This window comes from Notolabrus celidotus, chromosome 6 (assembly GCF_009762535.1).
Source record: "Notolabrus celidotus isolate fNotCel1 chromosome 6, fNotCel1.pri, whole genome shotgun sequence".
Lineage (NCBI taxonomy): Eukaryota > Metazoa > Chordata > Actinopteri > Labriformes > Labridae > Notolabrus > Notolabrus celidotus.
The window spans coordinates 21052596-21079587 of record NC_048277.1 but is presented as its reverse complement, the minus strand read 5'-3'; the positions used below and the strand labels follow the sequence as shown (position 1 = coordinate 21079587).

Sequence of the window (26992 nt, the reverse complement as noted above, 5' to 3'; positions counted from 1 at the left end):
ATATACTTCATGGCTGCGGTAGGATACAATGTTCCCTCATCCACATTTCAGTCCATGTCCAGCCTTAGAGAAGACAAAACTGATGAAATACAAAAAATGTATAAGTCATTTTTAGTAAATCTACAGAAGACGGTGAGAAATGTGTCATGAATATTGAGAAAATCATTGATATTCTCAGGTTGTAGAAAATGAGACAGAAACTGAGGAGCAATAGAAAAGCAGACAAGTGCCAATATGATAAAATATGTATGCCCAATCTCCAGTGTATCTCTGCATTTATCACGGACTGTTCTTATAAATTAGACAAAAATAGGCACACGAAAAGGTTTAGGTTCTTTAAAACTATCTGTCCATGTAGGTTGTACGGTTCAGAACAGGTAAATATTGCAGGAACTTCTCTACTTCTCACAGGGCAACAAGGCAGAGATGATCTATTTTAATCGTACCACTAAAGTACATGCAGCAAGAAATCCCTGTTGAGTATCCACATTGTGAAAATTGGACTGAAAGGGTTCATGCAGAAGTTCACATTTTCAGCTCAAGGCACTTCTGTAACACCAAAGGTTAGAGATCTGTGAAGAACCTGTGCATGTAAATGAGTGACAGCAGGAGCACACCATCGAGGCGATACACTTAGGGTCTCAATAAGAGTTCATCCTAGACCACAGGGAGGTCATGCAAACGGTTTAGAGGGATAGTGAAGGCGTTTGTTTGTAACTAACATAGTGATAAGTAACAGTGCAACAGAAGATGAGTGGTCCACGATTTGTCTGGACCACCTCACAAAGTTCTGAATGCAGATTGATAGAAAATGTATCATCAACGTACAAGAAGTTGCGACAAGCTGTTTCTCAGGAGGCGTGAGAGAGATGCTGGTGTGTGTGAATTAGGGGAGACGGATGTAGGCTTCAGAGTTTCGATTAGCAAAACAATTAAAATCAGATGGGTGATTGACACCGGTAGAAACAAAGTGACACCTGCACAGTTTCCCTGAAACACCACGCAGATGTTAATGGATAAAGAAATGGAATGAACAGCTTTGCTATTAACTGATACAAACATACATTGCACCGTGTTTGTCCTCTCTTCCTCCAAGCTGTTGACCAGAGACAAAGCATCACTCCACTCATGCAAACACTGCAATCACAGTGATATTAGGGACAATAATCAAGTTGCGAAATGCGAGGAGAGTGACGATACGAGGGCTTTCAATTCACTGAGACACAGCGATATGAGTACACGAACACCTCACATAACCTGCAGTGCACGATGCTGAAGCTCTGACACACAAACACACAAAGAAGATGGCAAGAAGTCTATGAACCTAGCCAAAACGAACTGAACCTTGAGGTCTGTGATCCATTGCACTGCTAGTGATTGATAATGTATGTAACCTAATCTTTAATATCTTTTTCTATTGTTTTGATGAGGCGTAGTCTTATTGCAGTACAACTGACAGACGTGTGGTTGGAGCAGGGCTGCTTGATGCTTGGCGGCAAACTCATAACCACGATTATTTGGATTGATATTGATTAATATAATTAAGATCTTTGATTTGTCAATATCTGTATCACAGGCTGTTACAACTGGCTCCAAATTGTAACAACACAAAGGGCAAACACAGACTGATTATTTACCACATGTTTATTGGGTCACCACAAAACAGAAACCAACATAGGAAATGTGTTCATCTTTAATATCAGTGGTGTTGGGGTGTCTGGGTGAATGTATTATGTAGTGTATGGAAATTATGTCAAAAGGGGAAAAGAGAGGAGACGTCATCTCCCATGCCGAGCCAGCCAGAGTAAGAGAGCTACTGAAGGCCTGCAGCACCTTTTGTATGTGCTGGACCAGGGCAGGTGGGCTAAATCAGCCCGATTAGCCAACCTACTACTCAGGGAAAAAAAAGAGGGAGACACAAACACAGCAAGACAAGCCACAGGGTTGTCACACAGGCATTTATTGAATTTAAGCACTTTTAAGAACTAAATATTCTGAACACTTTGAAAGTGTGAAAAAAAAAATGTAATAAATGCTCTTATCTTTTTTATTTCCAAAAGCCTGTTTAGCTATCATATTCTTCAACCTGCTCATTTTTCCTTCTACCTGGATTAATGCATCATTAATATGAATTTTAAAATATATAATATTACAGATGGCGAACATTTACTGCATTAATACTTAACCTCACTCTGGGAGCTTAGGCTGAATTTTGATGATAGTACTCACTAAATGAAAGAAGACCTTCACTCGGAGCAGAGTATTTTAACACTGGTATCAAAAAAGGATGTTTAAATTACCTAAGCTCTTCGACCACTCTCATTTTCTCTCAGGCTGCAGACTTAATTTATAATTCAGCCTTTATAAGCTTCCATCTGAATAACATCAAGACTTACTTTTCTGTGTTATCATGTTGCTGACTACCATCCCTCACCGTTCAGCCTGGCAATTGTTAGCTCATCATTCTCACTGTGTCCCTCTGCTTTACTAACACACACCTGCTCCTCCAGGGTTCCCACGCGTCCTGGAAAACCTGGAAAACCTGGAAAACAGTTGACCATTTTTCCAGTACTGGAAAACACCTGGGAAATGGGAGAAAAAGTAAAATGTCCTGGAAAATCACATATAGTCCTGGAAAATTATTCCAACATGCCTGCGTTTGACCTGACCCTATTAACAAAACACATCCCCGTTCATTGAAAGCTGAGTGCACACTGTGCTGGAAAAGACAGCGACACTGCGCAACTTTTTTCACATCTTTTCTCCTTCACTTCATAATCATGCATTCACAGAAAACGGGGGTATATTGTTTATGTTTTATTGTACATTTGGCTCAATTACCGTACTCTAGCTCAGTTGTTCTCAAAGTGGGGTCCTGGGACCCCTGGGGGTCTGCTAACCATAGCCTGGGGGGTCCGTGAAATAATTTGAATACATTTCTAGTAAATCATAAAATTGTGCTGTGTCATTACAAAACAACATACACCATTGTTATGATACCATTTGGTGGCTCGAAGGGATATGTGAGTCTTGTTACTGTTAATTTTCTGAAAGTGTTTAAGATCAGTTACTTGAAAAGTATAAATGTTGTCATGTTGAGTCCGCAAGGAATGAAATGACCCTCTGTTTTAAAGTATACAAGTGGTATTTACTTGATTCAAATTGAAGTGTTATCTGTTTTTCACTATGGTACAGGTCTGAAGTATTTACATTGATACGTTTTACAATACAAATAGTTCCAAGGGCAACTAAAGGCTGATTTATACTTCTGCGTCGCCCCTACGCAGCAGGGGCTGACGCGGACATGAGCCCCACATACTTGTGCGTCGATGTGTCCGTGTCGCGCAGCAATTCTCCTCCTAAACGCCTGAGGGCAGTGTGTTCTCTCTGATAGCCGGCCGCCTGCTTCCTGTCCTGCTACGATCTCTGTTTACTTTTCCACATCGATTCAGAGCGTGTTATGTTAATCTACAGCTGATACATGTTGCTGTTTATCATACAGACATGATTAAATGAAGAATAGAGAGGAGGAGATGAAATACACGGCCGATGTGTGGCCGATGTCCGGGATCCCGGAAGTGCTGTGAATGCGGGAAAGACAAAGCCGTCGAGCGGACCAATCACAGAGCTTGCGGTCCGCGTCGGCTCTACGCGTAGTTACATTTTGGAGGAGGTGCACGTCAGCTACGTGCGTAGGCCTCTGCGTAGGTACGGGAGCTACGCGGACCTACGGCGTAGGCTACGCCGTCGATTCGACGCAGAAGTATAAATCAGCCTTAAGAGTGCAAATTGTAGTAAGCATGTGCTTTAGTGATGGGAAGTTGGGCTCTTTTCAGAGAGCCGGCTCTTTTAACTCGGCCCCCAAAGAAGAGCCGACTCTTTTGACTCCCGAACGGCTCTTAGTTTAGGATCTTTTGTAGCCGTTATTTTACCTTAATTTTGCAAAAACTAATGGTTTGTGTGATGAAAAAACCTTGTACGTGAGGTGTTTTTATGAGAAGCCTTATAATTGCCCAATTGTGTGCATTTATTCTGTTACAAAATCATTCTAACCCTAAACCTAGGGTTATGATTAGAGTTATGGTTTTGATTAGGGTTAGGGTTGTGATAGGGGTTAGGGTTGTGATTAGGGTTAGGGTTAGGGTCAGGGTTGTGATTAGGGTTAGGGTTGGGGTTAGGGTTGTGATTAGGGTTAGGGTTGGGGTTAGGGTTGTGATTAGGGTAAGGGTTAGGGTCAGGGTTGTGATTAGGGTTGTGATTAGGGTTAGGGTTGTGATTAGGTTTAGGGTTAGGATTAGGGTAAGGGTTGTGATTAGGGTTAGGGTTGTGATTAGGGTTAGGGTTGTGATTAGGTTTAGGGTTAGGGTTGTGATTAGGGTTATGGTTTTGATTAGGGTTAGAGTTAGGGTTAGGGTTGTGATTAGGGTTAGGGTTTTGATTAGGGTTAGGGTTGTGATTAGGGTTAGGGTTGTGATTAGGGTCAGGGTTGGGGTTAGGGTTAAGATTATGTTAAGGGTAAGGGTTGTGATTAGGGTTAGGGTTAGGGTTGTGATTAGGTTTAGGGTTAGGATTAGGGTTAGGGTTGTGATTAGGGTTAGTGATTGGGGTTAGGGTTATGATTAGGGTTAGGGTTATGATTAGGGTAAGGGTTAGGGTTGTGATTAGGGTTAGGATTAGGGTTAGGATTATGATTAAGGTTAGGGTTGTGATTAGGGTTAGGGTTAAGGTTAGGATTAGGGTTAGAGTTAGGGTTAGGGTTGTGATTAGGGTTGTGATTAGGGTAAGGGTTAGGGTTGTGATTAGGGTTAGGATTGTGATTAGGGTAAGGGTTAGGGTTGTGATTAGGATTAGGGTTAGGGTTGTGATTAGGGTTAGGGTTTTGAGTAGGGTTAGGGTTAAGGTTAGGGTTAGGGTTGTGATTAGGGTTAGGGTTAGGATTAGGGTTAAGGTTAGGGTTGTGATAAGGGTTAGGGTTAGGGTTGTGATTAGGGTTAGGATTAGGATTAGAGTTAGGGTTAGGGTTGTGATTAGGGTTAGGGTTGTGATTAGGGTAAGGGTTAGGGTTGTGATTAGGGTTAGGGTTGTAATTAGGGTTAGGGTTGTGATTAGGGTTAGGGTTATGATTAGGGTTGTGATTAGGGTAAGGGTTAGGGTTGTGATTAGGGTTAGGGTTAGGGTTGTAATTAGGGTTAGGGTTGTGATTAGGGTTAGGGTTATGATTAGGGTTGTGATTAGGGTTAGGGTTGTGATTAGGGTAAGGGTTAGGGTTGTAATTAGGGTTAGGGTTGTGATTAGGGTTGTGATTAGGGTAAGGGTTAGGGTTGTGATTAGGGTTAGGGTTAGGATTGTGATTAGGGTTAGGGTTGTAATTAGGGTTAGGGTTGTGATTAGGGTTAGGGTTATGATTAGGGTTAGGGTTATGATTAGGGTTAGGGTTAGGGTTGTGATTAGGGTTAGGGTTAGGATTGTGATTAGGGTTAGGGTTGTGATTAGGGTTCGGGTTGTGATTAGGGTTAGGGTTATGATTAGGGTTAGGGTTATGATTAGGGTTAGGGTTGTGATTAGGGATGGATTGTGATTAGGATTAGGGTTAGGGTTGTGATTAGGGTTAGGGTTGTGATTAGGGTTAGTGATTGGGGTTAGGGTTATGATTAGGGTAAGGGTTAGGGTTGTGATTAGGGTTAGGGTTATGATTAGGGTTAGGGTTAAGGTTAGGGTTAGGGTTGTGATTAGGGTTAGGATTAGGGTTAAGGTTGTGATTAGGGTTAGGGTTGTGATTAGGGTTAGTGATTGGGGTTAGGGTTATGATTAGGGTAAGGGTTAGGGTTGTGATTAGGGTTAGGGTTTTGAGTAGGGTTAGGGTTAAGGTTAGGGTTAGGGTTGTGATTAGGGTTAGGGTTAGGATTAGGGTTAAGGTTAGGGTTGTGATAAGGGTTAGGGTTAGGGTTGTGATTAGGGTTAGGATTAGGATTAGAGTTAGGGTTAGGGTTGTGATTAGGGTTAGGGTTGTGATTAGGGTAAGGGTTAGGGTTGTGATTAGGGTTAGGGTTGTAATTAGGGTTAGGGTTGTGATTAGGGTTAGGGTTATGATTAGGGTTGTGATTAGGGTAAGGGTTAGGGTTGTGATTAGGGTTAGGGTTAGGGTTGTAATTAGGGTTAGGGTTGTGATTAGGGTTAGGGTTATGATTAGGGTTGTGATTAGGGTAAGGGTTAGGGTTGTGATTAGGGTAAGGGTTAGGGTTGTAATTAGGGTTAGGGTTGTGATTAGGGTTAGGGTTGTGATTAGGGTTGTGATTAGGGTAAGGGTTAGGGTTGTGATTAGGGTTAGGGTTAGGGTTAGGATTGTGATTAGGGTTAGGGTTGTAATTAGGGTTAGGGTTGTGATTAGGGTTAGGGTTATGATTAGGGTTAGGGTTATGATTAGGGTTAGGGTTAGGGTTGTGATTAGGGTTAGGGTTAGGGTTAGGATTGTGATTAGGGTTAGGGTTGTGATTAGGGTTCGGGTTGTGATTAGGGTTAGGGTTATGATTAGGGTTAGGGTTATGATTAGGGTTAGGGTTGTGATTAGGGATGGATTGTGATTAGGATTAGGGTTAGGGTTGTGATTAGGGTTAGGGTTGTGATTAGGGTTAGTGATTGGGGTTAGGGTTATGATTAGGGTAAGGGTTAGGGTTGTGATTAGGGTTAGGGTTATGATTAGGGTTAGGGTTATGATTAGGGTTAGGGTTGTGATTAGGGTTAGGGTTGTGATTAGGGTTAGGGTTGTGATTAGGGTTAGGATTAGGGTTAGGGTTAGGGTTGTGATTAGGGTTAGGGTTGTGATTAGGGTTAGGGTTGTGATTAGGGTTAGGGTTGTGATTAGGGTTAGGGTTAGGATTAGGGTTAGGGTTATGATTAGGGTTAGGGTTAGGGTTAGGGTTGTGATTAGGGTTAGGGTTGTGATTAGGGTTAGGGTTAGGATTAGGGTTAGGGTTAGGGTTAGGATTAGGGTTAGGGTTAGGGTTAGGGTTAGGATTAGGGTTAGGTTTAGAGCCAGAACTAAACTTAAGCATACAGAACCAGAACCAAACTCATGCAAACAGAACCACAATCAAACTTAACCAGAACCAAACCAGAACCAAACCAGAACCAAACCAGAACCCTACCATAAGATCAGAACCGAACCAGAACCGAACCAGACTGAACTGGAGCCGAACCGAATCAGAACCGAACCGAATCAGAACCGAACCTAACCAGAACCGAACCAGGACCGTACCAGAACTGAACCAGAACCGGAACCGAACCATACCAGAAAAGAACCAGAACCGAACCGGAACCGAACCGGAACCGAACCAGACTGAACCAGAACCGAACCAGAACCGAACCAGACTGAACCAGAAACGAACCGGAACCGAACCGAATCAGAACTGAACCGAATCAGAACCGAACCAGAACTGAACCGAACCAGAACCAGAACCGAACCAGGACCGTACCAGAACTGAACCAGAACCGGAACCGAACCGAACCATACCAGAAACGAACCAGAACCGAACCGGGATCGTAATGGAACCGTACCAGAACTGAACCACACCTGAACCAGAATCGAACCAGAACAGAACTGAAACAGAACCATACCAGAACCGAACCAGAACCGAAGCAGAACCGAACTCAAGCAAGCTGAACCAAAACCAGAACCAAACTCAAGCAAACAGAACCAGAACCGAACTCAAGCAAGCTGAACCAAAACCAGAACCAAACTCAAGCAAACAGAACCAGAACCAACTCAGGTTAACAGAAACAGAACCAACTCAAGCAAACATAACCAGAACCAAACTTGAGCAAACAGAACCACAAACAAACTCAAGTAAACATTATTAATGTCCTCAGGTTGGCATTGAGAAAAATCAGATGCCTCAGCTTGGATGGGCTGATCCGATTTCTCCTCTCAGTGAGTATTTGCCCGGTCTTCAAGAAGACTCTCTGAAGGAACAGATGTAGCCAGGATTCACAGCCTCCCCTCCATCACCTGTATCCTATATCCTCACATATGACTGGCCGCATTGCCGCCTTGCTGACCAATCAGAACAAAGCTCTGCTGTGAGCAGAGCTGGAGCTGATTACTGTGAGAGCTAAACAGCGAAAGGAGAAAACTGGGAGCCGGCTCTCTCTCGATGCGAGCCGGCTCTTCTGATTCACTATAAAGCATCGGCTCTCAGAGCCGCAGCTTTTGATCATGACACATCACTAATGTGCTTAATCTGTGTTAGAATTATGAGGGGGCCATGGACAATTTTCTCACCTGTAAGGGGTCCCTGGCTCCAAAAAGTTTGAGATCCCCTGCTCTAGCTAGCAGGAGTGCAAACTCCCGATAGTGAAAACAAACGGAACAAAAAGAGCGACACAGCTGCACAGAAACTCCACGTTGTACACATCGCTGATCATAATAGACATCGCCACGCAGGAAGACAGTTTAAACTTTTTAAATCTCGGAGAGATCTTCAAATACAGAGTGCGTCTTTACACCGGTGCGATTTTTTCAGAGTTTACGGTAACTCAAATAAAAAAACATAACATTTGCTTTGTTTCATATCGACCACTTAGCAGGATGAATATCATGATGACGCAGGTATATTTTGAGTCTGAGTTGAGTTGAGAAACATTTGTGGCCATTTTTGTCATTCAGATCTATTTAGGTCATTAAAGCACTGATCCTCTGATCATTATTATTATTTAATTTTTTCAGTAAGGCAGCTTCCTGATTCCTTTGCTGGCTCTTTTGTTTTTTTCTTAGCTCATTTTATATTTTTTGAGAAAAGAGAAAGCTGAGATGAGAGTTGCCCATCATTGTTACTTGGTTGCACTAATAAAGTGAAGTGCTGTACATCTGTGGTTGCATTATTCTATTATCAATTTGCCATAATTTTTAAGTATGTAAGAGATGATTTCATTGATAGCCATAGACTACATGTCTTTCAATGTAGACTTCCACTGAGAGGAACATATTAGACTATTTAGGAACTAAATTAGGAACTACATTTAGACGGCCATACCAGCTTGATCATCAATGAAAATGTCCTGGAAATGTCCTGGAAAATGATCTCTGGAAAAGAGTGGGAACCCTGTCCTCCCTGACAGTTCTACACAGCTCCTCTCCCCACCTGTGGCTGCAGGATGTAGATACAGCATTTTGTGGCATCTGTAACTTCTATGCACCCCCAAACTTATCCCATGTCCTCATGATGACATAATAGCCATGTTAAAACAAGCACATCATAAGTGTTCAACAACCATGCGATCTTCTGAGAGAAAGACACCCAGCAGAAAGTTAATCCGCAGAACAACAACTGCTCTGTCACTATGAAGGTACTGTATTCAAAGTACACATTGAGTTGCAGTGTGTCAGGTTGATTCTTACCATAGCAGAAATGATGCATGTCTGAGTGTCTGAGGGAAAATGCATAGTTGTTTTTTTTCCAGGTGTTTCCCATGGACTTTTGAAGTACAAAATCTGACATGAAAATCAAATAGAGGGGTAAATGGGTCTACCCTTAAACTCTTTCATCCATAGCAACTGTGTGCACCATGTTCCATCAGCGCCATGGTTTTGCTCCAGCTGTGATGCCTGCTCTTCCCTCCCTGCAAGCGTGTTTAAAGCATAGTGCAGCTCCTATAGAAACTGGACTCTAATGATCACAAAACTGTGAGAGCTGAGAAGATCAAGGGGGAGTATTGTGATCTTGTGATAACAGCGATGTATGCACAGAGAGCATTGAAAGGACAGGATACCTGAGGTTGATTAACTGTTCCATTATTACTCCGTGACCTTTGTGCTTCTACCATGGGTGAGTACGCTAGATAATTAAGGGGTTTCTTTTTACTCATGGTTCAAATGTGTTTGATGTTTATAATTATTCTATTTATATTGTTCTACTTTGTTGTGAAGTCAGCTACAGACAACGTCAGCAGATAAAGGTTCTGTCGTGAACAGCGTGGATCAAAGATTTGTGGCTGTTTTGTAGTTGTGAATATATGCCTCATCAATAACCCTGTCTTATCTATAGAATCTGAAACACGTTTGAGAGTCCGTTCATGGTATTCCATTTTTTAATTAACCAGATGCTATTTTCATGTCAAGACTCTCTGTCCAGGTTGATCTGCTCTGCATAATAGGCAAAATGAAACAGAAGCCCAAAGGAGGAAGAAGCTAACATCATCTGATTGGCTCATCTGAAAAATAGACTCACTGCATGTCTTCAGCAAAGGGGCGGAGAGACGCTTCTGGGGGAGATCTGAGAGGCGCCGCGGCACCTCCTATGGTAACACAAGCATTGACTCGACAGGGCATGAATCAGCTCCAGAGTGTGGGCCGCTTACTGAACATGGCGCACACATCAAGGGGATATGTCGGCACATGGGGGGGTTGCCTTTGCAGGTGATCATCGAATGACTAACAAGTAGATTGGATTTTTACTTGAATTGTTCTTCTGGTGTAAAAAGCTTGGGAATACCCGCCTAGGAACCTCAATTTGTATTTCATCCTGCCTAACTACTAAAGATTTTTCACATTCTATGTTTTACTTGGTTTTTAATATACCTTTCTATAATTTACATATATTTCTACTTTATTTAAATATTTTTGAAACAGAGCAACACGAGTCATCCAATATCATTTTAAGTAAGTAAAACTATGCATTAAAGTTTTCAGATCATGCTTACACTGCAAAAGAAAACAATTGAGGTTATAAGCACAGCAATCAAAGGAAAGAGTAAAAAACAAAAAACAACATTTTTAATTTATAGTAGTTTATAGATGTTGATAAATATAGTACAAAGAAAGTTGATACATTTACCTAAACTGTACTATTTAAAGAGTAACTAAACCCCCACACCATTTTTTAAGCAGAAAATGTATTTATATGAGTATAGTGCTGTTGATTTATTTATTTATTTTATTTATTTTTTATTTAAAAGGACCATGCATATTAATTAACACGTCTGTAAATATGCCAGAATTAGCCAAAAGAGCTAGTTTACATCTGTAGTCCCTTGCCAGATGTTAAAAAGGCTCCCTAAATAGAAAAAGAAAAAAAGAAAAGAAAAGTACAAATAGCACCATACGATTAAAAATGACTAAAAGCTACATAAGGACATGATATGACCGTCTTTGAGAAAGTGTCCATGGACATAAAATACATGGAGCAAGACAATCAGGAAGCAGCAATAAAGAAATGCTGAGGAAGACACAAGCAGACAAAACAGGACAACATTTAACAGTGCTGTACACATTTGCATCCAACAGTGACTATCAATCATTAAACGAGCTGCATACAACTAAAATGAAGCAATGTATCAATTTGGGTCTTGATCCCAGCAGTTGAGTATACAGTATTAAAACTCCTCAAATTGTGTTAAAAATGTGCGTAGCGACAGCCATCTACAGGGTGAAACCCAGCAACTGCAATGTCATTTTTCTAACAGCTGACCTGGTGCACAGTGACGTATTTGGTACACGCGTTTGTCACCGGACCCTATAAAACACTCAACTGGGAGGAGTGAAGTGGACTAGGAGAACAACACGGCCTGATATTGACTGTGACTTTAGCGGTTGGATAATTCTGTCGGCATGTTGGATATATTTGAGAGTTGCGAGTTTCCAGGATTTAGGAATATAGTTTTTAGTTTCTGGCAATAGTTTGGTTGTTAGATTTTTCCAGTCTAGGCATGCTGATAACTTTTGCTTTAGCTCATAGTGCATCCAGTATGATTCGGCACTATTACTTCCCCGGCTTCAATCGCACTTTCTCTTTGTATAAGACTCTGGGTGCAGCTCTCTCTCTCTCTGGATCTTAAAATAGTCTGTGTCGCTCTAAAAGTAGCTCAATGAACGTACATAGCGGCCAGCAAACAGCTCCTAGCATAGGCACGCTAATCACTTCACTCTGCTACAAGCACGTTCACTAACCTCAAGCTAATGGCCCGGTTCACTGGTTTTGCAATCCTAGCGTTCTTTTAATTTGTCCACAAGCCAATTAGCTTGCTTTCTGACATGCTCACTGTGGTAATACAACCATCATTCTGCACAACAACAACAACAGCTTGCCACAGACCACCACAGAGGGGGCTTTCTCTATTGATTTGTCTGTGGAGTCAGAGAAACTGAGGGTATGGCACATAGTTATAACAATAGTCAAAAATACTTAGGCCTTTGGGAAATATTCTGGGCTTGAGCTCTGAGCCCCGCTCTGCTGACATCTGTGTGTGTGTGTGTGAGACTGCATGATACTGCAGCTGATAGTAACGGCATGAATGAGTGAGTGGGCATGTCTTCACGCCCCTCCTCCCACCCTGTCAGTGTTGTTAAATGCAATTCATGGAAACTCTGGGGTTTAGTCACCCTATAACAATGAAGAAAGAAAGGACATTCTGTAAAGTGAGCACACTACTAGACCAAGTAATTTTATTCCCACTAAATTACACGCTCTTCATGTTAACATTTCTTCTTAAAGGATGACGGAAAGAAAAAACTTGATAGGCAGCAATTCATTTGTACAATGTGATCCATACATCACAAGTGAGGAGAAAACAAGGTATATTTCGCCTTCCTGCTATAGTTGAGTGCAGAAGGCTGAGCACAGTCACGACCAGGACTCAAATGTTAACAGGCAGTGCTTTTTACCCCTAGAGAAAGATCTCTCTTAAGAAAATGAGGCTTCTCGTAATGGTCTTATGGGAACAGAATTTTACAGTTAAACGGTCAAACAAATCTGCATGTTTACAAACTGTGAAGGCAGCTCCACAAGGACTTACCTGTCTGACTAAAAGCTTTTTCACTACATTAAACAATAAATTTTGAAGAGCAGCGGGGCTCCTCTGACCTGATTCAGTTGTTTTGCTCTAAGCTTCAGGCTGCGTTTTTTACAACTCACCCATAAACATTTTCAGCTCTCTTTCCTCTGCAGGACATAACGTTTGATGCTTGAAGGATTTCAGCTGTTGGTACCACAGGTGCAACCCAGTACAACAATTATCAATGTTCTCAACAACTCAGGTGAAAAGCTTAGAGTAGATGTGGCTTACATTTGATACTTATTTCTCATTGTAACATTTTTCTTTCTCCAAACTATTCAATCTAATACAGACAAAAAATGTGGTTGTTAATTATCCCTACTCGAAGCATTATCTTGTAGCTTTTTAGAGTCTTTCTCCTATGTTATTAAGACCTGGTCACGGTGCCACCATTTAGCCTTCAAATTTTGCATAGTAAGCTGTCTTGAAAAATCCTCTGCATCCCAATAAGTACTTCCCAATTGGCCACCAACTACCCCATGTTCCACCCAGGGTCGATTCTAGGATCGGATATTTAGGGGTGCTGAGCTGTGCAAGATAAATTTCACTGTTTTGTACATTTTAATTCAATTTCATTCCCACATTTGTGAAAGACAAGTATAACACCTTTTGGGAAAGTCTGTGACTAAACCATCAAATCTGATAAAGGTAATTTAAATGCTGAGCCACAGCAACAGAGAAATGGATTGGAATCATAAAATAAACATGTGGTAACCCTAATTTCTGGGGAAAGACAACTCATTTTGAAACAGCAGCTCCTCAACATATACATAAACAGTATGTATGTTTCTGGAGTAAACCAGCCCCCTATAGTGAGCACCAGAAATAACAAAAATTGACATTGGAGGTTTTTTTGGACTTTCATTTGAAATGGAATGCACAACATGTAAAACGTGGTGGTGCTGCTGTATTTTTGTTGTTAAAATATTACATCTCAATGAAGTACTGTAGGGTTTTGAAACTTTTCTAGCTTGTTAAAAAGGACATACAGAAAAAAAAAAAAATCTCTCAAATTTTAGGGTTGCTGGGATTCAATTTAGAAACAACACTTAAGTCCTCACAGCAACTTCTAGGAGCATTGCTTTGGCTGTGATTGACAGAATGAAAAAAATGTAGAGGCTGGTTTGCTGAGGGTGAATTACCAGCGGTCACGAGCAAGCAAACAAGCAGTGGACCACTAATTTCAGGTTGAGGAACAGTATCTGTAGAAATGTTCTCCTTGCAATTTGATACAAGAAGTGTGGCACACTGAAAAGCTGTGAAGTCCCCCCCCCCCCCCCCCCCAGGAGCTGAACTGTCTATTTTTGCTGGGTTTCTTTTCTTTTAAAAAATATATTTGCCGCTGTTTTTCAACCAGTGATTCCATAGCTCATAGATAACAACATTTTTTTCTACCAACTCTCAGGACATCAAGCTTCTTCTATGAAGGTCTCCATGGTGCATTACTCTCTTATGAGAGACTGAAGTTGTGGTCACAGTCCTCAAAGTAATATCTTCATTTTTTTAGCGTAAGAAGGACACTGGGAGGAAGAAAATGTATAAATGCAACCAGAAAGTTCAATAGGGTAATGTTGGCAAATAGTTGCTTAGTTACAAGCACAGATACTAAATTTATTCATTAGGGGTCATGGTTTGTGTCGTCTTTGAAAGCTAGTTTAATAATGTTCGCTTTCATTTATCTCTGTCATGGTTCCCATTAACATCCACTGTGAACAGACTGTAAGCGATAATCAAGTAATATAATAAGAGATATTGCATGCTCTGCAATATTTTTCATTAAAGGTGACATACAGTTGTGCTCATAAGTTTGCCTACCCTGGCAGGATTTGTGATTTTTTGGCCATTTTTCAGAGAATATGAATGATAAAAAGAAAACTTTTTTTTCACTCATGGTTAGCGGTTGGGTGAAGCAACATTTTTATTAAACAACTGCGTTTACTTTTTTTATATCATAAAGACAACAGAAACTACCCAAGAAACCATAAATTCTGCCAGGGTATGTAAACTTCTGAGCACAACTGTATTATGCAAAATCGACTTTTTAATGGTTCTCTACCTGAAATATGTGTCCCTGGCATATCTACGAACCCCCCGAAAATGGAAAAAATCCATTCTGCCCCTGTTCTGATTTCTCCACTTTTCTGTAAATGTGTGCTGAAACGAGCCGATCCAATTTTCGTGAATTTCGTACGTAACGGAAGTCAGAGCTCGGAGCTTGTTCAGCCCTCAACCCCTCCTCTGTTTTTCATTACCTCCACGTGTGCTAACAAGGAGCTTAGGAGGGAGACATACTAGTTGTAGGCTGTATAATAAACACAAAGGTCAGTTTTACTCCCCACGTCTGCAGATTTGAAGATCTAGTGGATGCTTTTTATTTTTCATAGAAAAGTGCTAGCGTTAGTTAGCATAGCCACATAGCTACATGTTCGTAGCTGTACACCTAGACACACGTCATCATACTGACAAATAAAACAACAAGAAACACAAAATCTGTGACCAATCGTTCAGAAAGGTCCTGCTGCAGGCGCCTCTCCATCAGGATCAGATTCTGTATCAGATTCAGAGGGTTGAAGTAACGTGGGTCTGTGAGCAACCATGTCTATGTAGCCAACATGTAAACATTAGATCAACATGCTGGACAGCCGAGGCCACATCCACTTCCTGAGGGGCGTGGTCAGAGAGCTCATTCTCATTTAAAGGCACAGACACAAAAAACTGCCTGTTCTGAGCAGGGTTGAAAAAGAGGGGTTTACAGGCATGCCAAAATCTGATTTCAAAGTGTTTTTTTTAGTATAAACTTTAAAGACATGTTTTGGGGACCTCTTAGACCAATATATTTTGATGAAAAAGAGCATAATATGTCAACTTTAAATGTATTATTACTGCTGTAACAATGCAACATTTCCCTGTTGTAGTAATAATAAATGGTTATCTTATCTTATCTTATTAATAGGCCTAAATAGTTGTGCTTTAAGTTCATTAGACATAGTATAAAACATTGTTATACAAAAACTATATACTGGTATTGATGAGCTAATGTATCTTTTATTGGATATCTAGGATCAATTAGTGTAGTATGACACCAACTTTATTTTATACATTTTTGGTCATGTGTAAAAAACAACATTGTATCAACATATAGCTCAGTAGTAAAGAAAAAACAACAATTGTGTTGTAAGCTTGTAAGCAGTTCAGTGTAGTTCTAGTGTCTTGTAACCTTGAAGGATCGGAAACATGTTATAAATACCACTGACATGTTACATAACCTTCTCAGAAGAAGAGGACAAATTGAATGTTGGTCTTGAATCCGTTGAAATATTGTTGTTTTCTCCATTTGTGAACAACAGAGCTGTGGGTTGACCTGTGTTTTTTGTGCTCTATCACCTTCCATTAGGTCCCTTTGTAGAGCAATTTTCTGTTTTTGCTTCTTGGCTTTCTTCGTATTGTGAAAACATGTGCCCCTTCGGCCAGCCTGTCGTAAGTAACTGGAGTATGAACTGAAGACAGCGGTGTCAGTCATTAAGAATACCCCTGTAAAATTAGCAAATGTTCCTGCTGATGGTCTATTCTGCTTTTGTAAATCCTACAGAGGCATTCATATAAAACACAGACTGCTTTATGTGGAAAAACTCCTCACAGCAGGATCATAATAAAAACAACAGAAGTCTTGAAATCTCTATGCCATTATTTTTGCTGTCACCTCTCCATGGCTTCTTGGTTATACACTGAGGAAGCTGAATCCTGACTGTGGTAGATGCAGGTTCGAAAGTATAAATCAGGCCACGTAACATGTATTATGGCTGTGGTGCTATGACATCTGCAGCTTTTCTTGTTACTGTACACAGTGGCTCCAAAAATGACACTGACAGTGACATATGTCTAACCTCCCTCACTGACTCTCAGTAGACAGTTAGATGCAGTTTAACAGTGACTTCTTGAAAGGAGAAGCCTGCAGTGTACTTTTAGTTTACTTGGTAATTCAAGGAAGACTGGTTCTAAAAAATAAATCTTGGGAATTTTAAAGTATGTTTACCCTTATTGTTGCAAGGAAATGGAGATCTCTCCCACTAAGCATAAAAAAGGATAAAGAGTCTTAAGAAATCTCTGAGCCAGGCTTTCTGCATTTCACCAGGGGGTGGAGGAATGTGCAGAATAAGAAATTGAGGAAAACATGGTCCCAAATAGACAAACAAAATACAAGAACACCGTATGTCTCAAGGTCATTCTCATTATATTTACCAAAGTTTCTAGTCGCCCCGTCTGAGAGGGTCATTTTGAATTAGATTGACCTCGACAAATCGCTACGTGACATCACGGTTTTAAGCTGTATGATATATTCATTATTATTTTATTGATTGTGTGAGATTGGTGCCGATCTGTCAGGAAACAAAAAGAGAGGAGAGTCATCATAATATTGCCCACAAATTGCTGTGCTTGGTTTACAGTCAGGTCCTCAGCAATGACAACTTAGATTGTTTTCTCTTTTGTGGCCAATTGAGACATTTTTATGCATCTTTTATGAGAAGTTTACTTGAAGACACATTCTACCCTTTGCAAATACTAAACTTCTATCTTCCTAGCAATCAGTAACATTGCTCTTGTCATGTCTCAACTTTTCATATGGCACTTTTATGGGGAACATTAGTAACCAAACTTCAAACAAATTGTTTCAAGGCAAGTGTGTAGATTTTTCCCATCAGTACTGGTTGGGAAACATAGGGTGTTATGTGGGTAAGGGGCTCTAGGGGTCTTGCCCCAGGACATTTGGAGCAAAAGGGCGTAATATCCTGTATGATGGTGTATTTTCAAGCATGAATTTTCTTTAATTTTCTTTAGTTTATTTCAATTTATATTTCGGAAAAAATTAAGCAGCCTTATTTAGCAGTCGTGAAGCCAATTTTCTAAGTGAAGCTAATTTACCTCAAATTAAATAAGACCTTCATCCAGAGTTTAGCAGTGAACCACATATTATCTTTTTTCATTGAATGGGTTGTTGGGAAATGTCATCAAACTTGGCCCAAACAATGATCTTGGCCATGTTTATCAAGTCACAGACACTCTGAAGGCAAAGGCCATCCTAGGAGACCCTCACCACCCTCCCCACGCAGAGTTTGCCAACAGAGAGGTTCAATTATGTCAGCAGGGCCAAATCAAACAGATAGCTCAGATCATTTGTTCCATCAGTTGTTGGGTTCTTAAACAAGCTGTAGGAATTGATGCCATTGCACAAATACTAATGATTTTGAGACCTGATGTTTCATATCTTACTGCAAAAAAAATCATGTTATCCATGGGTGTTAAAAAATTTAAATTATATGACTTTATGTTTGTTTATTAAGTGTATTGCCTGTGTTGTGATATGATTCCTGTGGGGACTTATATTGCAAACCAAAGTGCCCCCTTGGGGACAAGAAATATATTTTTTTAATCCAATTCTCAAATGAAAGAAAACAGAATCCAGTGGCTTTCAGAAAAGCCACTATTTTCATAAAGCTAAAATGTAGTGTGACTCTGACTGAAAAAAGATATAGAAATCATCAAATAAATACAGCCTCTGCTCAAACATCTATATAACCATACAGTATAGTACCAATGCAAGCTGAATCTGGTGTCGTTTAATCACCTCAACGTTCAGACTAATGTTTTATTCTGCATGGTTCATGTCTGACCGAAGTAAGAATTTAACCCAATTTCAAATTATTTAAGCTTGGATAAGTTTCTAATGATCATGTCATGAGAGTTAAGGCTGATTTATACTTCTGCGTCTCCTCTACGCAGCAGGGACTGATGCAGACATGAGCCCCACATACTTGTGCATCTATGTGTCTGTGTCGCACAGCAATTCTCCGCCGAAACGCTTGAGGGCAGTGTGGTCTCTCTGACAGCCGTTCGCCTGCTTCCGGCCCCAATATGAGCTCTGTTTACTTTTCAACAGCGATTCAGAGCTTGCTATGTTAATCTACAGCTGATACATCCCGGAAGTGCTGTAAATGTGGGAAATACAAGCCGCCGAGCTCACCAATCACGGGGCTTGTGGTCCGCGTCAATTCTACGGGTAGTTGCATTTTGGAGGAGGTGCACGTCAGCTACGTGTGTAGACCTCTGCGTTGGTACAGGAGCTACGCGGACCTCCAGCGTAGGCTACGCAGTCGATTCGACACAGAAATATAAATCAGCCTTTATGCTGTCTTAGCTTTGAGAATCTTTGCAATGCACCCCATGTGTGAAATCTGACACAGAGAGACATAACGTCTGCTGCTCCACTACTATGAGTGGATACACTTATGCTTATCACAAAACACTAAGAACTCACTAGAACACTTTTATAACTTAGTGTTGTCTGTTTTCAACTTGCAGCAAATTCTCCCACTCAGCATAGGCAGCTTCCTAAACCTCTGGATTCCCACTACTCAGTGGGCCTGAAGTTTGTTTAGTCCATGGCCAGCATCAGAGTGATGGGTCCATCCATTAAAAACAACATCCAGGAAGTGGGCTCTGAGAAGTGGGCTCTGAGCCCTCTTCCTGGATTGGTAAATTATACTTCTAAGATATAAAATTACGTTTACATACTGCTTTAAGTTATTGTTTCATAATGCTTTTTATTAGCTGTTCTGTATGTTACAGGAAAGGCTGCAGCTGAAATATCAAGTCTAAAACTGTCATATACACCACAAGAATGCATCTGAGCGATGGATTCACTTGATGGAACAAATGGAAGTAATTATAGTCAGTACTTGTGTGCACTGATGACGGAAATTGATGTGATAGGCTTTAATTTACCTGTTCTTCCTGCACTTATCAGATGAAGCTGGGATCATTTTGGAATATTAAGTATGTGTTAACTTCTTCACATTGTGATTGTGATTTACTCTGGGCTTGTAATATATGGTGATTTACTGGTGGCAGACATGTTCATGTTTCTGGTCGATCCTGAGCTGCTAATCCTGACCCTTTATGTGCACTTGTGAAAATCTTAAACTGACTTACCAAGTTTGCGTCGTGCAAAAACTTTGTACTGCGACAGTTTTGACGGTATTGCATAGCAACACAACATAAAGAGGCGTATAAAGTGTTTAACACACTGAACATCAACATGCAGAGCAGGCTCATAAAAATAATCTGTGCGTGCACATAGTCATATATAGCGATATATATATAGCGATATATATAGTGAAGCTGGAACAACTGGATTTGCTGCAATAAGAGAACTGAAGAGAAAAACATGTCAGACTCACAGCGTCCAGTTTTCTGCCTACTTGTTCTCACTGACAAAAATAAGCATGTCCACATGGTCGGGTGTCAGTTGGCAGCACAACCGGGTCACCATCAGTCCGGTGACAGAAAACACTCATGATGAGCTCATTGACGTTGCAGAGATACTGGTGTTTCAGCTTTGACAGTCTGGGAAATCTCTTTGCTTTGACTTTCTACCAGTCTGTCGGCTTTGTATCCAAAGCCGTTTATGATGAGAGCTGTCGTGCCTCCCCCAAAAGAAGAGCTATCACATTGAAGTGGCGTACGGCTGAGCGTATCCATCGGATGCAACACCTTCAGCTAATGTATTTGCATTTAAACAGACTTTAAAATACCACACTGATGACTGGATGTAACGGGAGAACAAAGGTTGTTTACTCAATACTCAATTAAATTGTAATATCCCTAGTAGGTACAAAATTTGCTTCGATTTAGGTCCACACTGTTCTTTGGTGCACAGCATCAGCTATTAATTATCATGCTTTGCAGCCACCCACATTTTCAAAAGAAGCTGCTTCTGAGGTTGTCTCTAGGTGGCCTTAAAAGTGGAGCTTAAAAGAAACAAGTGTCAGTTTTGTTTTTATACATGAATCAGCACTGAAATTATGTAAAAGCAAACAAGCATTAGATTTGCTTGTTGAAAGCATCTAGGTTAATTCCTCTTTACAACCCGACGGATTAGAGAACAGCAATGGTAATGTGTGGGGTGTTGTTGAAATCTCAGCTGTGTATATATTGTCTCATGTCTTCAGCAGACAGTGAGGGCCGATGTGATACAGAAAAACATACACCACTTGTACTACAAGTGCAACCCTTTTATGAAGAGTAATTATTTACTTAACTTCAGTATTTCCCTTAATATGTTGTTCTGAGCTACTTATCTACCTCTTTCAAGGATCACTTATTCACTGTCTGATAAGAAGATTGCTCATTCTCAGTCAGAATAGTTAAGTCAACCTTATTATCTCAGTTAACCTCTGCTAATGAGGTACAGCATCTTTCATCACTGTTGGATTTCTGTGTTCATGTTCCAAGTGTATCCATTCTTTTTTCAATGATCCTTCTAAAGGCTGTATTTTTTTTAAACAACAGACACTTCTTGTGATGTTGTTTTTTTTAACCCTACCATAAGTGCCAGACTTGTAGGTGCAGTTTAATAGTTAATCACTCCATGTTTGGCTCTGGCAAACCACTTACTGCTTGATTACTTAAAAAGTGTCAACACAAGGATGTTGCCGATGACACGAGATTAGGAAATTTTCTATCTCACGTCAACCTTGGAAGAGATTCATATTGTAGTGAAGTGGTATCATTTCTGCAATCTAGTTTTAAGATTTGGCTTTTGATTGTGCATAAATCTGGCACAAATGCTTACTATGGAATCAGTTAAGGTAAGGGGAATGCCATGGTCAAGTCACGGTAAAAGTCATGGTAGTCAAATCTTGCATAGTAGAAATGATAAGCAGTGTCCAACTTGTCAAACCACCCATACTTACTACTTGCATGCTCTACATTAGCCATTTTTAAGAAGATCTCTTGTTTTTATAGACACGTATATGATGGAAAATACACTCCATTAGTCGCATATGTTGTTTAGAATTGTGTGATTAGAGGTGTAGGTGTATCCTGGAATATATATATTTTCAAAGTTGGCTTCAAGATAGGGAGTGGCTGCTCTGAATAATATCCTCATCTGTGTTTTTTAATCTGAAGTTGTTAAACTCCCAAAATGTCTTCAGGAAATATATAAAACAGGACCTCTATGCCCTCAGTGTGGCCTAGACCCGTTCCCCCTATGGAAATAAATCTTAACCTTTGCATAAAAAACCTTTTAAAGGGATGTCTGGACTTTTACGTAAGTGCACACAAGTCCCACCAGATGAGTCTGAGAAAATAAAAAGATGATCTTAAGCCTAATGAAATACTTAATAAGCATCCCTGACATTTGAAACCTACCTCAAAAGCTGTCGGGTCAATGATCCCCTTGACATTATGCTGTACCTGATCAGAAATCCAGCTCTATTAATGAGAGCAGCTAACTCATTTATTCATAGCCATTCATAACAATTCAAGGACAAACTTTTCATAAATGTTACAATTTCTTAATTTCATGTAACAAATGGTTTTGTAAGAAGGGACTTACTTCTGAGAGTAAGTACAACCAAAGCAAGCATCTAGACAGGAGGTAATGAGATGAATAAGTGCAACTACCTGCTTCAAGTCCGAACGAACACAGGTGCTGACATGCAGTGCTAGAGGCCATGCTCATGGTGTTTAGTTAGAAGCAGTTTTTCTTTTTTAATTAACATTATCATCACCCACACTGTCTGTCTATCCCTCCGTCTGTCTGTTTGTCTGTCTGTCTGTCTGTCTGTCTGTCTGACTGTCTGTCTGTCTGTCTGTCTGTTTATTTATTTATTAATATTTATGTATGTAGGTTTTTACTTACTTACTTACTTACTTAATCACTCACTCACTCACTCTCTCACTCACTCACTCACTCACTCACTCACTCACTCACTTACTTACTAACTTACTTACTTACTTACTTACTTACTTACTTACGTACTTACCAAAATCAGTCTTGTACAGCCAGGGGGAGTATTTCCCCTCTGACAGCCAAGCTAGGTCAAAACCTGAAATACAATGGTGACAGGACTTTTGTTGCTGGTCAGGGGCAGAGCGTGGAGCACTCAGGCTCTATTCTGTACTTGGACCCGGAGCAGGAGATCTACTCTGGCTGCTACTCGCAGGAGAGCGAGTGTTGCCATCCACACAGAGATGGCACTGAGAGTGCTTAAAAAGGCAGAGATTTTTTTCTGCTTTTCTTGTGGTGGTTGCAACAATTTTTTCCCTCCTCAGTCCGCTATACGGAGTGTACACGTGTGTGTTTGCATGCCCGTGTTTGACCTGATCTAAAAGAGAGGTAGAGAGGTAACCTCCCCTACCATTATATTGGGGAGGCGGGTGATGGGAGATGGAACGGCAACTAAATGCGGAAAAGGCAGAGAAACCAAGAAAGTTACTTGGTGCTGCAGGTGTGTAAACTGCGAGCTAATGTCCATGAACCGAGAAAACTACTTGCTGTCATGAGCAAGACTTAGTAACAACATTACCTCTGGACCTTTAGGAATCAGAATATACCAGCAGTTCCCATTTAAGGCTGCAATATGCAATGTTCACCAACCAGAGTCCTCAGCCGTTCTGAACTCTGAAGTTTGATACCAACTTTCTTCAATATTCAGAAGTTAAAACAGAAACCAGAAAAGCTGCTGTAGGGAGAAGACTGAGCTGAAATAACAAACTTTAGAGACAGTATTCTGTCCACCGGGTAATATTAGGCATTTCGTGCTTAACATGATGTAATAAATATAAATATCAATATTCACAATATATCAGTGACACGTGCATCAGAGACCCGATTAGCTGATCACGCTGCGGGCGGAAGAACTTGTATGAGTGTTGGGTCTGCAAATGGTTAAAAATAATGAATACTTCACAATCAGAAAGTGCTAAAAAAATATCTCAATATGGCCTACACTTAAACTTAGATGAGTGCTTGTATTGCAGTCTCTCAAAATTAGCTAAATTATGTGGCATACTTGGCCCCATCTCCAGATAACTGTAGTATAGCCTGCATGCTGTTTATCTCAGCAGTTTCTCATTTAAGGGGCCGGGCTGACCTGCATCCATTGTGGCTAGTACAATTACTAGCGACATGTTACTCATACAACCCTACTTCAAATATACTGAAATATCCCTTTAAGAGTGTAGGTGTTCATGAAATAGCTGGGTCTTCAGCTTTTTCTTAAAGGTTGAAAGGGATTCTGCCGATTGCATGGTGCAGGGTAATTCCCTCCACCATCCAGGGACATCAGAGAAGAAGAGTCTGGCTAGTGAATTGGGCCACCAATGCTGTGTTTTACCATCAGTAAGACTTTGTGTTGTGTACTGAAAGTAGTTGTGCATGCTAAGTGCTGTGTTGCTTGCCACAACTTTAAATATGTTTTGACCTTAAAACTTCAAATTTTCAGTGAAACCCAGCACTTCTAACACAGCAGGTGAAAGAGAAGTGCTCTTCTTTTGAATACAATGTAATTCACCTGAAGCAGCTCTTGAGATTTAGTGACCCAGCTGTACTTCTGTCTTTTCTTACTTAGAAAATCTCTCAGAAGACTTTAACTACTCATCAAACTAACTTTCATGATCCTTTTCTAAAAAAAACAGAGGAGAACATGGTTTCAGCGCTTATAGCTATTTCCTAGACAATGTTTAATTCCCTTTAATGGGGATGTAAAAGCATTTAAAACCCGCAGCTTTAAGTCTCACATGATTACAGAGTTGAGTGGAGAAATGAGCTGGTTTGATGTGAACTCACAGAGCATAAAAAATGGATTTCTTCTTACCTGAGGGAGCGAGAGGATGACGCTCATGGTCCAGGCCACAGTCAACATGATTTTGCTCTTCCGTTTGGCCTCGCTGATTCCCAGAGGGTTGAGGATGGCTGACTGTCTATCCAAGCTAATGACCACGGTCACAAAAGCGCACGAGTACATCGCCACAAGCTTCAGGAACATAAGCAGCCTGCAGGCGACATCCCCTGCTTGCCACTGCACTGTGATGTTCCACACTGCGTCCACAGGCATCACGATGAAAGTCACCAGCAGGTCCGCCACTGTCAGGTTCATGATGAGGATCCTTACGTGAGATTTGCGCTTGCCGCCGTTGCTGGCAGCCCACAGCACAACCAAGTTGCAGACAGCTGACACGGCGCACAGCGTGAAGGTGATGATGACTCTGACTTTAGCCGCGGTGGAGAAGGTTGGCAGCTGCAGCGCGTCCCCATCAGAGCTCTTGTTGCACGCTGAGGTGGCTGCCAGACAGCTGCCGTTAATGGTTTGATCTGTAAGCTGATGGAACATAATGAACCCCACAGTCTGCAAATACGAGCAAGAAGCAAATATCTTCTGATCCTAGACTGTGTCTTTCTTTTCTGTGCGCATCTCCGGCTAGATCCTCAACTGTGGAAACTGTGAAAAGAAAGACATAATTGTTTCAATTACTGCTTATAAGGATCCTCGTGTAACATACGTTCCACATGGTGCAGGTGTGTGCACCATAGCAGCTCGTTAAACAGTTCCACATGAAGTCCTGACACGCACTGTTTTCATTTGCGCATAATTGTCCCGAAACCACTTTATTTAGCTTCTAAATTATATTTAGAGGCGCGCAAAAAAATGTTTGACAGCACAGCTTTTACCATAAATGACTAAAATAAGAAAGAAAATATGAGGAAAAAAACAATAACTGAAACAGATGAGGGGGGGAAAAAAACCAAGGAGGATAAAACAAAATCGGATGTGTTACACTTCCCGTCCTCTTTTTTCGATTTACGCACGGTTCCACTGTCAGTGCTTTCCCTAATGCGAGATTCTTACCTTGTTATCACCTGGGATAACATGGCTAGAGGAAAATAATGAATTGGAATTAAACCAATTTAAGCGACAGTTAAAAATAGCTCACCTGCTCAGGAGCGAAGGCGATATTGAGCGCACCCGGGAACCTCACTGAGCGTGTTTCCACTGCAGTGTCTGCAGCTGTTGCTTCAGTCCGCTTCATCCCTCAGCTCTGACGCGCGCAATGACAGGCGCGAGTACGAGACGGTCTGGTTTGATTCCTCCGTGAACCTGCTGAGCTCCTCGTTTTCCTGTGAGGGTGGGTTGGAGGGACATGTTGGGAATTATGTTTTACTTTTTTTAGTACTCTGATAATTATAAGTCAGTTATGTTCAGCTTAGAATGCATCAATATTTCATGGTTCAAGTATTAAAAAAAAAGTTGTATTTTAACATTTTAGTTTTCAAAAGGCTGTACATGTAATGCATTGTACATTAATTCATCTGAATTTCACTCATAATGTAAATGTTAGGGATAAACATATTTTCCTATACCCACTAATGATGTGATCATCTGAAGGCAAGGCAAGGCAGCTTTATTTGTATAGCGCATTTCATACACGAGGGCAACTCAATGTGCTTTACATTAAAACATTAAAAGCATTTGAAACATTCAGACAAGCATACAAGAACATAATTAGAATGACAAATATAATGAAACAGAAAAGAAAAGGAAAATTAGAAATATATTAAAAATTACATTAAAATTTTAATTTAAAGTGAGTTAAAATAATCTAAGATAGGAAGGCAGGGGCAAATAAAAAAGTCTTAGTCTTTGATTTAAAAGAGATGAGAGTTGGAGCGGACCTACATCTTTCAGGGAGTTTGTTCCAGATATGTGGTGCATAATGACTAAACCATGCTTCACCATGTTTCCTTCTGACTCTAGGGACTGAAAGTAGACCAGTACCTGATGACCTCAGAGGTCGAGGTGGTTCATACAGTAGCAGCAGATCAGCAATGTATTTTGGGTCTAAACCATTCAGTGCTTTATAAACCATCAGCAGGATTTTAAAGTCTATTCTCTGACAGGAAGCCAGTGTAGAGATCTAAGAACTGGAGTGATGTGGTCTACTTTGTTGGTCCTTGTTAGGACTCAAGCAGCAGCATTCTGTATTCTGAAGTGTTCCGCTCCTTTTGTATGGCAAACAATAAAACGACACAGAAAAAACACCAAGCTGCATATGGAGCATTCATTTTTTCAAAACCAGCATAAAAATGTGGCTGTTATCATGCTAATCCGGTGTTAATCCCATCCAGTGGCACACCTGTTCAGAGCATCTGCAGCTCACTTGTGTCTCATGATATTTTTGTGACTTCATTTTGTCAACACACTCCCTGAAATCCTTGCCTATCCTCCTCCATGCTCGTAGTACTCTTTATATATTCCTTACATTTCATCACACAGACTACAATAACAATAATCTGGTCATGGAATTATTGTCATGTGCTAAAAGT

At 40.7% G+C, this 26992-nt stretch overlaps 1 protein-coding gene across 1 annotated transcript in view; it reads right to left on the bottom strand.

Moving 5' to 3' along the window:
* Positions 1-25001, bottom strand: part of gnrhr4 (gonadotropin releasing hormone receptor 4) — a 30632-nt gene extending 5631 nt beyond the window's left edge. Inside the window, exon 1 of the mRNA XM_034684901.1 lies at positions 24486-25001. Within this exon, the coding sequence (XP_034540792.1) occupies positions 24486-25001 (516 nt within the window). The remainder of the gene's footprint in view (positions 1-24485) is intronic.
* Positions 25002-26992: the final 1991 nt, after the last annotated feature.